The following is a 12668-nucleotide window of genomic DNA, read 5'->3' as shown; positions in this document are numbered from 1 at the left end:
TTGTAATACGGAGTTTCAGACCCAAAAGGCTAAGGCACACTAAAAAAAGTCGGAGGAGAATAATCAGATTTACACTTTGTGTTCTTGAGGGAGACCGGAGGTCACAAGTCATCTCCTACATGTCTCTGTAGTCGATAGAAATTCATTGACAAGGTTTACTCGGGGAACAAGTGCAGCATTGAATGACTAGAAGGATGTACAGTAGCTGCTTTTGAATTGGCTCTGAAGCGGTCTGGGTTACAGCGTTTACAGGGTGACGAGTGTTTTGATGCAGTTGTCTGCCCTTAGCCTTAGTAATTCTAATATAAACGTAACACACTTTGCTTGGGCTCTCAATTTCCAAGTGAAGCCTAACATGTTTTCACGTGAAGCTGTGTTGTTTCATTTGTAATACTTCACAATCTCCCTACTCTAACCTGACGAGAGTTTGAGGCTAACAATTGCAATTAAGACGTCATGTCTGAAATGTATTCTGAGCCGCATCGATTCCTAGGTCTTTTCACTCCGTTTTGCTCTTTTTAAACTTTAAATTGCCAATCAGTGTGTGTTTGATTTGTTATCAGTAAAGCTGTACCAACATCACAGCATATATTACTTCAACAAGGGCGGACGTAATATATAGTGCACTAAGTAATTAAATACACACATATATATATATATATATATATACATTGAAGCAGTATGACTTAACAACTAGATTGTGTTAAGCATGGGCTCTACTATAGCTGTTCTTTTTGTTTTATTAAGGTGTTAAAAATGATGGACTGAAACAATCCAAGTGTTACAATAGAGCATCTTTATGTGAGTAAAATGGGCTTAGGGATTTTCCTTGTTCACCTGTAAATATAAATGGGTTTTCCAGCCTCTTCATTGGTGCACATTGTATTCTCCCATCTGTTTTTATGCTTTTGCTTCACTCCTGTGCTTATTTTATTTTTATTTTTTTTTTATTTCCATGAATGCTTTCTTCATAGTTTGGGACAGTGATTGCATTCCACAAAAACTAAAACTGCACTCAAAATAATAACGAGCCATTTGACCCAGTGTCACCATATTGTCAGGACAGTACCTTTAGCATTAAATTCACGCTGTCATTAACAGTTAGTTCCATTATTAAACTGTAATGTTTCCGATAGAAGCCAGTCTAGATGGAGGAGTTTTCTTCAAAGGTTCCTCCTTCTAGACTTTCATGTATGACTTCTAAAGTCTTTAGTAGCAGCTGCCTTTCAGTTTCTCGTCATGATGCTCTCTTCTGCACTAAGCAAACCTCGTGCTTCTGGCCGTTCTGACCGCTTTTCTAATTGCTACTGGATAAAAGAGACTTTTGGCAGGAAACTTTTTTGCAGGCATTTGAAAACCGTGACGACTCCAAAACTCTCGCCTCCACACCTTTGTGACATTAGAGAATATAGGGGGCCGCTGGAGAAGCCACGCTCGCACTTCTAACGCCGCGGTTTCAATGCTGCAAAAAAGTCCCAACTGTAACTTGCCGGGTGTCACCTCCTGGGGGATTTTGGGGCCCGTTTCACCCTATAGTATGATGAAGTACTTTTGCATCAAATATGGTGGTAGTCTGTGGATGGCTCAAAGAGAAAACCTTGAATTTTCAGGAGATCATTTTTGGTTTTTCCTCCCAGAGACTTTAATAACCTATTGGATTATAGCGCCTCGTGAGTGATGGAAGGATTACTTTAACTCATACACTGCAGGAAGAAGAGGATTAATGTGTGGTTCGGTTTTGGCTGATTTCTTTTGTAATTAGATGTGCATTATTTCAGCTGTTATATTATTATTATTTGCCTAATAGCTTTATCCAAGGCAGTGGACGTGTGAGTGATCCCATTCCTTTTGTTTTTCCACTGGGAGCTCAGGCAGGTGAAGTGACTTGCTCAGGGTCACACGCTGTCTGTCAGCAGCAGGATTTGAACCCACGACCTCAGGCTTGTACAAACAGCGATCCTTTTTTTTTGGTAGAATCAAGATGAAGCAAAATAACATTTGCAGAGGGATTGTTTAAATGCCATAAATATGTTGCGGTTTACTCGGTTTGTTTGAATGTTTTTATGTTCTCAGACCTGAGTATGAAGGTGGGAGATGCATCTGCGCTACATCACACAAAGCTCTTATTGCTCTTGAATCTGCCAAGCATTACTTGACAATGACTTTTTTGTATTATATTTATTCTTTCTTTGGATTCAGTTCAAATTGCAGTGTGTTTGTTTGGTTTCTCCTCTGTTCTGATATATTTAATTTAAAAAAGAAGCCCTTATACACTGAGATGAGTTACAGATAAGCAGATGCGCTCTGTACGTCCGTCTTATTTAAGTATAAGTCACCCAGGCCGCTCTTCTTTAACTCCTATGACTTTTTCTCAGACTCTTATTAAAAGCTGCTTCTTGGTTTCCTTTTGAAAAGCATTCCAGCAGACTAAATCCACCAAATCTCCATTAATAAGGAGCAGCTGTGCATTGGAATATCAAGAAAAAGCAAAAGTTAAAATCATTCAGTTATGGATTTGAAAGGAACAAACACGTGAAGCAAAGGCAGCGAGTGCCACCTTTTTATTTATTTGTGTACCTCTAGTTCAACATTTATAGATTCAAATGACTATTGGAATGAACGAACTTCAAGTTAAGTATATTAGTATAAAATTCCTTTTTTGGATGCAGTTATTTTGCATAAAAGGTCAGGAGTTCATTCTTCCTTTCAACACAAGCAGACCTCAGCTGTGTTGACCTCAGGGGGACGTGTGGCGTTACGGCGGCCTACACAGTCTAAACGGGAAGATGGGTAGAAAAAAGTCCATCATCTAATTAAAGAGACGCATTTGAAAGAGGAAAACGCCGTCCAGCTCGAAGATACGCAGTAGGGTCTAACGGCCCCTGCAACACGGTGATGGAGTTGGACGTTGTCTGTGGTGGCCGCCACCTGTGACTCTCTGCTCTTTCCTCAAAGTGCCCTGTTGGCTTGTGCAGCTGAGATCTGCAGTTTATTGGTGTAGATGATTGCATTTATTGTTGCATACGCAATCACTAGCCATTAAAGACCTAGCTCTTAAATTAGAGTAGACTGTTGACCTGTGCACTCCTCCTGCACTTTCTTTGGATTTCTTTTGAACAATTTCTACTTTTCTTCCAGAATCCAAAATATTTGCTGTTTTCCCAGACTGCTCTGCATTGAAAACAAGTTATTTTAGGCCTACTGATCCCAAAGAAGCTGAACCAAATAGTGTGCCTTTATTCTGAGCTCATTTAAAGCATGAGCAGCTAATTCAGTAAAAACACTGAAGGACAATCATCCCAGTCTTTATGGGGGCTTATTTTAAAAAGATAAAGCATATATGCACAGGACTAGCTGCACAGCGAGCGACTTTCTGTGTCTGCTTTTGAGTCAGTTTTTTGTCATTTTTAAAGCCCATGAGAATGTGTAGAAAAACTGTAATTGTGACGTAAGTGCATCGAGACCAAAGTGCTGGTTTGATAAACGAGTCTTTGTTTTGTATTGAATGTTTAAAGTTACTCCACAGACGCTAATGATTCTACTAACATGTCTATTTAATTAAATTTAAATCCAGGAAATGCACCTTTTTTTTTTTCCTTGCTTTGTTCACCAACCCCCCGGCGGGCACTAAATGCGCTGGTCACTTCACGGCTCTGCCGCTCACGTATGGGGAGGCGGATGTAGAATTTAAACAGATTGTTATTTTCATGGGAGTTGTTACATATGAATAATAGATCTAAATATTTTACATTACAGCGAGTAATTAACCACAGTAAAAAATAGTCAAACATAACAAATTGAAAGAAAACTGTTTTGTGTTGCGTTAGAGGTATTCATTGCGCTATACGTTTTCATTCTGTTTAGCTTTGAAATTAACACACAAATACTTTTAAACTTACACTTTTACTGTAAAACTTAAGTAAAAACAATACAGGGGGTCCTCGGGTTACGACACAGTTCCGTTCCTACAACAGTGATGTAACCCGAATTTTGGTGTAAGTCGAAACACACCCTAACCTAAGTCACTTACCTGTCCTAACACATTTGCAAAATCATAATCTAGAACATAAAAACACAACTAAGCCACAGAAAAAGGAAAAGGACATAAATATACTGTACTGTACACTGTACTGTAGTAACAGAAAAAATGAGTGTAAAAAAATCCTTACCTTTATTCCTTCTGATCTCTTTACAATGTCTATTTTCACTTCCATCGTGATGGCTTTCCTCTTCTTCGAAGCACTGCCACATGAAGACTCTGACTCGTTTAGGAGCCATGATAAAGGCCAAAAAATTTGCCAAACAAAGCAACACAAACGAAACACTTCCTCCGCACACAAACCAAACTACTTCACCAACTGCCTTACTGTGTATTCTTCTGCTGCGCACAACCAGACTAGTCTGTAAGTACGACGCTAGCGGCTTAAGCCGAAACACTCGTGTCTCCATTTTTTTAAGTTTTTATGTGAGCGAGTGTTGTAAACTCGAAACGTCGTATGTCGAGACGTTGTAACCTGAGGACCCCTTGTATTTGGAATTAACTTTTCGTCAATATCGCATTGAATTTAGACTCCATGTTTGGAGTTACATTGTGACAAAGCAACGTATAACTGGCCATGAGTGAATATCGTTTTGTTTCTCTCTAATAAGTAAACCGACTTTTTCGAATGTTTGTCTCTGTGATTTGTTAATTGTCTTTGTAAAAGCTGTTCTCACGGGAAACTGTAAACGTTTTAATACGAATGGCACATCAAGATCTCCTTTGGTGTCTCATGTTAGATGTTGCATGTTCAAATTTTACATGTCAGAATTGTTCAGCCAATTTTGAATACAACTAATCTTGTCGTATTGCATAGCCCATCACTCAGACATCAATTACGTAATAACATTACGATACGTCCTTCTGTCAGCAGTAATTCGGCCGGTGGAAGACCAGACGGTGTTAACGGTTGTAGATATTCTTCGTGATATTGTAAGTTGATGTTTTCATCTGCCACCCCATCACCACCAACTGTGTCAGCAGAGTCTATTGATACGCATTTAACCAATTTGCCGTGTAACCGATTGACAATTTTCGTATTGATTCGTTTGACTTCATCGTTTGTCAGTGCTAGGATTGCCCGTGTACTCATTTCTTCTGTTGATAACCCTTCGGGATGAAATTCTTTAATAAGATTTGGACATAATACATCTTATTTTATTGGGAACTTAAAGTGAGGAAAACATAAAAATTTCTAAGAGCTCAGAGCGCAAGAACTGCGTCTGACAAAAACATTCACACAAATGAGAGATGAGAGGACCACGGGCGTAGGCCGTTAACTGGAACTGGTGGATAGGAGGGTAGGACTTGAAAAAGCTCTTGGCAATAGTCTCGTCTCGTCTCAAGATTTTCTTTTATAATAGAGAGATATAAACATGCAATCCTGTTTGGGACCATCAGATGTTACCGGCACCCGAGTTTGACTCCTGATCAGGTCAATTTCTGTGTGCACTGTGCATGTTCTCCATGTTCTTGCTGTTTCATTGTGCTTTTCTGTGAATCCTGGCACATCCCAAAGTCATTTATTTTAAGCTAACTGGGCATCGGCACATCATTGAGGCTTGGTTCTCGTCTTGTGGATAGGCTGGGGTGCCCCACAACCCCTTAATAATTAAGTATATTCAGACATGGTACTAACTTAGGGCTCTGTGGAAGTACTAAACAATATATATTTTTTATTTTAATATTTATTTTTATTATCTTCACCACATTTAATCTAGAAATAGTTTTGGTAGCCTGATGTCCTAGAACATCGGCTTTGATTGAAAGTGTTGACGTTTTAGGTTTGCAGTAGACAGTCTGAGGCCTGTGTGCATATTAATGTTTCCAGTGAGTTTATATTTTTCCATTAAGGAAGAATTAGAAAACTGTTATAGTTGTGAATGTTTACCCGTTAGCTTTGATTCCTTAAATGAAAAGATACTATCTGAAAGATGGGCACACTTTTTAGTCTTCTCTGTCATTGGCTTATTTTATGTGCCAGTTATTGGGTTGTCTTGAAGCCGTCGAGACCTTTTTGGATAGCGTTCAGAAGGTTCACGTCCGTTTCTGCACTTTACAAGCAGTACATTTTTGGCACATCTTGTGAAGTTCATTTTTTTGTAGGCTGACGTGACTGCAGGTGCTAGTGGCAGGTAAGCTCTGTTTGGATATTTGTGTTGAGCCTTTTTTTCTTTTTCTTCTTGGGGTTGTTATTTTAAATTATTTGCAGCCTGGACCAACACAGGGTCATATGGAAGAAAGAAGCAGAAGATAACTAATGTCTCCTTTTTTTTTCCCTGCATGCCTCCTTAATGTGTTACTTCTTTCCTTTGAATGCTTGTTTATCACCCCCCCCCCCCCTTTAATGAGTCAATGTTCATGTTACAGCTATGGTTGTTCTTGTTGTGCTGCCTCACAGGTCTGCTTATCTTGGCCACCTGCTTTCTAAGTCGAGCCTATTGTATGCTGCAAGCTGCGGGGATGATCCACCAGCAAATGCTCCACAGTATCCTGAGGTCCCCTCTGGGCTTTTTTGAAGCTACTCCCTCTGGGAGAATTTTGAATCGTTTCAGCAAAGATGTGGATACAATTGACACTCACATTCCTGACAATATAGATATCTGGATGCGCACATTCTGGTACACGGTGACTGTGTTCCTCGTATGCTCTGCCCTCACCCCTGTCTTCCTCATAGTCATAGTGCCATTAATGATGTTCTATTGGTGGGTCCAGGTAAATAGGAATAAGTCTGCTAACTCTTTCTGACAGCATGTCCTCTGTGTGTGTGTGTGTGTGTGTGTAGTGGTGTGTTGTTAGTGGTGGCGGGGTGGGCCTGGCTGCTGTCAGCTTTGGTAATAGAAAGTCTTGACCACTTTTTAGTTATTAGCTGTCTTCTGATTTAACCTGCCTGACAGTCCAACATTAACACTAACACTAAAACTAACCGTATTAAACATTTTGATCATGAAAAATTGTTTCAATTAATTATGAGAAGCAAAATGGAGACATCTTCCATTGTTTAAGTTCTGTTTAAGTTTAGCAGTCATGAGATCATCTGAAAAGAAATCCTGAAAATGTCCCAATTGGAATGTCTAGAAATGGTTGTGTGTGGTGGGTTAAATATTATTATTATTATTATTATGTTGTTTGTTTTTAATAAACTGAAAATCAGAATGTTACATTTAAGTTTACATGCCGTATGTGTCTGTGCCAAACTATCGTCGTGCATTTGGTGAGGTTTTTATTTTTCAAGGCAGTGGTGCATCAGTGATGGTGGCATATTGAGGGCGTGCCAGTCTAGCGCAGCCGCTATTAGCATTACAGTGCGAGTTCTCGTGCAAGTAGCGACGTTCTCAAGCCAGATTCATTGCTTGGCTTTCTGCTGATTCTGTTGTAAGCAAGTGTACGATGTAAAATATTATACCTTTTAAACTTGACAGCTCTGGAAAAATTTAAAACGCTTTCATGGTGTTGTATTACTAAATAATCAGCTAATCTCAGTTTCTTAATTGATTTTAGAAACTGAGAGTTGCTGCTTTTCTGAATTATTGAGCAGCGCTCCATTTTTCACTGAAATCTTTGAGGGGCATTCTAGCTTCACCTCGTTTGAGTGATAAATTACTGCAAACTTTTAGTAATCGTTGATGATTTGTGAGAAGGTCAGACACTTGGTGTCACTTAACTAGTTGTTTTCAATTCTCCTTAATAAAAATAATTGTACATTTTATATGATGGCCCTTTTATGACACTCAGGGTCACCTCACAAAGCATAACATTAGCAGTAATATAAAACAATAACAGTAAGAATTAATAAAATGAAGCATAATAAACCAAAAATATTGTTGCTTTAACAAGACAATTCAAGTATGTCCGCTGCTTAAACAGCCAACAGCAGTTTAGAATTTGGTGACAGAATAGGAGGAGGAAGTGAATTTAACGTTTGCAGCAGTAAGTGAGTAGACACTAGAAATAACATGAACTACACTGAGACATATTTATATACATATCCTCTTTAATAAAAGCCCTGTGTGCGTCCAGTGTCCGTGTGTGTGTGTGTGTCTTCTGGTGAAGTGCGCGTGTGCGGGGCACGGTGCGATGCTTCAAAGGCCGTCACACAAGACAGAGAGGGCGGGACCTATAAAATATCGCACGGCCGATCCAATCGGATTTCGGTAAATGAGGTAAGACCTAAAACATAAGGCACGAAAAATCCAATCAGGTACTGAGACACGGAGACCATCTTCCCCAAAGAGGTGGCATTAGTGTTTGTTGTTGTGTAAGTGTTCACTCTGAGGATGTCAGATTTGTGATTAACAAACTTGGCCCGGTAAAGTGTTTTCCTAAATATACGAATTTTCATGATATTACAATAGGATGACTATTAAAAGTAGATTTATTTCCGCGCACTTAAAATGCGTTGCTGGGGAGACGCCATACATACAATAATCAGCTGCACGCCAGCACAGATTAAAATACTTGCTGGAGAGACATATTACTGTGAGAGAAAATTAAAGGCACACAATACAGTGACACATATTACAGCCACATACAAGCCAGTATTACTGTAACAGAAAACAGACGGTCCTTTGCCATTTAATATAGACTGTTCCTACTAATGTTTATGTAGCGCCCGTTACTGTAACGAGCTTAATGTCTAGTATAACTATATTTTAACTTATTTTCCCTGTTTAGTGCAGTCCCTTGTGTTTTCTATAAGACTGGACGCAGTGTGTGAAATATCCCAGGCTAGCAGGGAGGTCCCATTCGTGCTCCATTGTTGCTCTGGCGCTATGGAGTGTACCACAGAAGAATCCTGTGACAGAATGTGCGTCACATCACGGGCGTCAAACTCGGTTTTCATTCTGACCCTTTTCCTACTCAGTGATCAGTTTTCACTGCTAATTAACTCGTTTTCCCTTCATTTCAATAGCCCTCTTTTTAAGGACTCAGCCCTCTGAATTGATTCACTTCTTCATTAAATGGCAGCCAAACAGAAATGAGACGTGAAACGAGCCAACAGACGACCAGCTAAACTGGGGCTTCAGACTCCTGCCAATTTCACTCCAACCAGTTCCTTAATGAGAAGCCAGTTCTTGCTGTTACTTAAACCAATTATTTAATTCCACGGCTTGTTGCTGCTCTCATTCTGCCACAGCAGACATTTCCAAAACGGTTTATTTTCTTTTTTTTCTAAGAATACCGTCGAGACGTTTTGGTGACCTCGGAGATCAACCTTACTGAGGCCCTCACCTTTCTTTATGTGGTTAGCTGCTGATGTGGCGGCTTGTTTTGTGTCTCATTGTTTGGCTCCTCATTAAGGAAAAAGAATGAACTAAGGGGTCAGAGTCAAGTTAATTAAAACTAAGGCAAAAGAAGTAAATTAGCAGCCAAAAACAGGTCACTAATGAAGAAGATGGTTAGAATGAAAACCTGCAGCCACTGTGGCCCTCCAGGACTGGAGTTGGACACCCGTGCTGTACGTAGATAAATCCCATCGCACATGGACAGTCCACCTGACACCACTAGTGCACAAACACAAGCCACAGCACTTTGGACTTCTGATGAGCGTCCCACAGAACAGCCACTTCCAGGTATGTGCAGCACTAAAATGGATATTTCATCGGGCGGGTTTAGGCAGTCAAGTGCTGCAAACCAATTAGCTCCCCGCCACAATCACGTTGAGCCATTTCTACTTCGTTAAGGGCACAGAAGATGGCAACGTGTTGTCTTGAGGGTAAAAAAAGATTCCTCTTTATCATGTCTACTGTTGCTATTACAGTATTTGCAGTCTCGGTCTCTTTCTGCCTTCCACCATATCGGCAGAAACAAAGAGGACAAGACCAGCACTAACGACTTTGTGGGGTCCCATTTATTTATTTTTCCCTTGTCTGTGCCATCCTTCACAAATCCTCTTAAGGATTAAGAAAAGATGCAGTCACTCTCACCGTCAGGCGGGGGTGCTGCCACTCGGGTATCTCATGTATCATTCTTTTGCCAGCTCGCAGATGGATGCCATCCCGTCCTGGCAACTGCTTTTCTTGCTTACCCAGTAATGGGCACAAAGTGATATGCAGCACAATACAATGATTTGAAAATGTTTTTTTCCGTAATAAAACCTCCCTTTCCCTATAATTTAGATTTTCTGGCTTTCATAGGTGAATGAAGGAGCACAGCACAGTCCACACAGACTGAACAGTTGGCACCATGGAAGCTCGTGGACCTGATCACAAGTTTAGAAAGCTTCATCCACAAGGCTACAGCAGCGCAAAGACAAACGTCTGCTGTCTGTGCAAAGTGATCTGCGTGTGGGCGTCCATCAGGCTCGTCAGTTTTCTAGCACTTTGAGTTGAGAAACTCCATCAACATGACAGTTGGCTCAGAACCCTTTGGGGGACCTTGAAAGTTCTCACTCATTGCCGTTTTCACACAAACGTGAATTCTTTTATGTATGAATGTGTATCTCTAGTGTCTCCCTGTCTCACTCTTTAGAGATACATACATAGATCTAGTGAGATAGATGGACTTCAGTATATTGATTATTGATACACTAGCCATGTGCGCCCAACTACGTTGCGCGTGTTAAAGTTGTCTGTGAAGGGCTCCCTGTTTAAACGCGGCTGCCAGTCGTGAACTGGGCCCTTCGTCGCACAGCATTATGATTTTTTATAAGGGAAACAAAATTACAAAACAGAACCCTTGGACATTGATTCGATAGGAATGGCCTACTCAGAATCACTGTCCGAATAGTAATTATGTGGTGGTGGAGGAGCATTTCTGCTTCTCTCTGTTCACAGTCTGTCTCGTTTTCACGACGCTGTCATTTCCTCTCACGATCTCTTCTCAACCTTTCTCCAATCTCACAGGTTGCTTTGTGGCAATCCAAAGAGTAAGGCAATATACACGGAGCAATGGTTATAAAAGGGGGGCACATAGGTATCCAGGCTCTTTAAAGCATAAATAGGGATCACTTCACTGACATGTGAGCAAGCCAAGGTACAACTGTGAGACGCGCAGCACTCGCCGGCTACAACGTAACAATAATAATTTCTGGAACGTGCTGTTACGTTGTCATTCATTTTATTCACTGTTCTTCTTTCATTCATATGTTACGTAGGCACGTACCTTTTATCTTCGGCAATCTCATTCTCTAACCAGGCCTCAGGAGCTAACCAGTGTAACACTGTCCACCACCCCTTTCATTATTCCGGCACATTGTTGACATCTGTGAGTAACAACAACGTACTAAACTGGAAGGTGGTCTACGCATGCGTGGAATTCGTGGACAAACAAAGATCAAGATCCAAATGAAGATTATATATAAAGATTAGTTAATTTAGAGCACAACAATTTGTTTAGTTTGAATGTCTGTGTTTTGAGGTGTGACTGGAGTACTACAGTCTTCAGTAGTATAAGCCTGGAGGAGATTCTTAATGCAATGCCTATGTTTTAGCTGTCTCTCTACTGCCATCTAGTGCTTCTTCTTCTAATTCATTCGCAGACAAACAAAGATCAAGATCCAAATGAAGATTATATATAGAGATTAGACGGGTATCTAGAATCATATACACGTGTGTGTGTGTGTGTGTGTGCGCTATACTGTATAATACAGCAAATAAAAAAGAACAAACAGAACACCAGAATATCAGTACAGTAATTCCACTGCAGACCAAAATTAGCTAATTAATGGAAGAGGAAGAAAAAATCATTTGCAAAACAGTAATAGTTCAGAAGAGGAACAAAGCAAAGTTGCCAGTGTGCCATTACAGCTCTGGTGGCTGATTACAGCAATGCCAGTGGAGTTCAGGGGGCACTGGTGGTTCTGCTGTGTGGTTGGTGACTCCAGGAGCTCAGCCTGGTTGAGATGCTGGTGAACACACACACACCTCTTGTAAGCGTTTTGATATTTTAGTTCTGGCTGATGAACCGTGGGTGTGACAACGCACTGTCACCGGTGGACTGTGTGGTCCCCTCCTCAGGCCAAGTCTCCACAAGTAAACAAGTTTAAAGAATGTGAAGTGCTACCAGGCACAACCGTCCAGTGCTGGCGTTGCAGAGCGTTAGCCGACGAGCTCTTCTTGTTAGCCCGCTGCTCAATATGGCTGACAGCCGAGCTCACAGCAAAGAGTCTCTTGACTGAAATTGATGTCATCTTTACAAGTTGATGTTTGCTCCAGGGAGTTACTGCAGATAAAAGGTAGAGTCTCAGTGTCTGCTGGTTAAGTTACGTATCACGCGGTGCTCTTTATTTGACGGGTAGTTCTGAACTTTGGGCCGCCGCAGATCATTTTAATGACCGTTTACTTCTTCTTCACGCTTGGATGGGGGCCCCGTGGCGTTGGCGTAGGTCGACTCCTCCAGACATGTTTCAGACACCACCGAAGTCCTTCACAAGTTCATAGGATATTCCAAATTCCCACAATCCTTTGTATCCAGGGCTGCTTGCTGCTTTCAGTCTTTAATACGCTTGCCCTTCGTGAATCCCACACGCGTACAGAGCGTTTGTTAATTCAAGTTCATCAGGGTGTGTGACAGTGTTGAAGATCTTGGTGCTCGCTGGTCCTTCTTTTATTTTGTTAACAAAATCTTACCTGTGCAACACTCTCCGTCTGCGAAGCGTTAAGTGCTATAAATCTCCTTTACTGGCAGT

At 40.9% G+C, this 12668-nt stretch overlaps 1 protein-coding gene across 7 annotated transcripts in view; it reads left to right on the top strand.

Moving 5' to 3' along the window:
• abcc3 (ATP-binding cassette, sub-family C (CFTR/MRP), member 3) overlaps window positions 1-12668 on the top strand; it is a 151605-nt gene that overhangs the window by 125531 nt on the left and 13406 nt on the right. For 4 of the 7 annotated variants that reach the window (XM_028819893.2, XM_051918782.1, XM_051918784.1 and 1 more), the window contains one exon: window positions 6441-6754. The exons of 2 other annotated variants lie outside the window; for them this stretch is intronic. In XM_028819893.2, the coding sequence (XP_028675726.1) occupies window positions 6441-6754 (314 nt within the window). Of the gene's footprint in view, window positions 1-6440; window positions 6755-12668 lie in introns of those variants that run through there. One more of the 7 variants, XM_028819895.2, reaches the window with a different exon arrangement.

This window comes from Erpetoichthys calabaricus, chromosome 14 (genome assembly GCF_900747795.2).
Source record: "Erpetoichthys calabaricus chromosome 14, fErpCal1.3, whole genome shotgun sequence".
In the NCBI taxonomy this organism is placed as follows: domain Eukaryota; kingdom Metazoa; phylum Chordata; class Cladistia; order Polypteriformes; family Polypteridae; genus Erpetoichthys; species Erpetoichthys calabaricus.
This window is presented reverse-complemented; position numbering and strand designations above follow the sequence as displayed.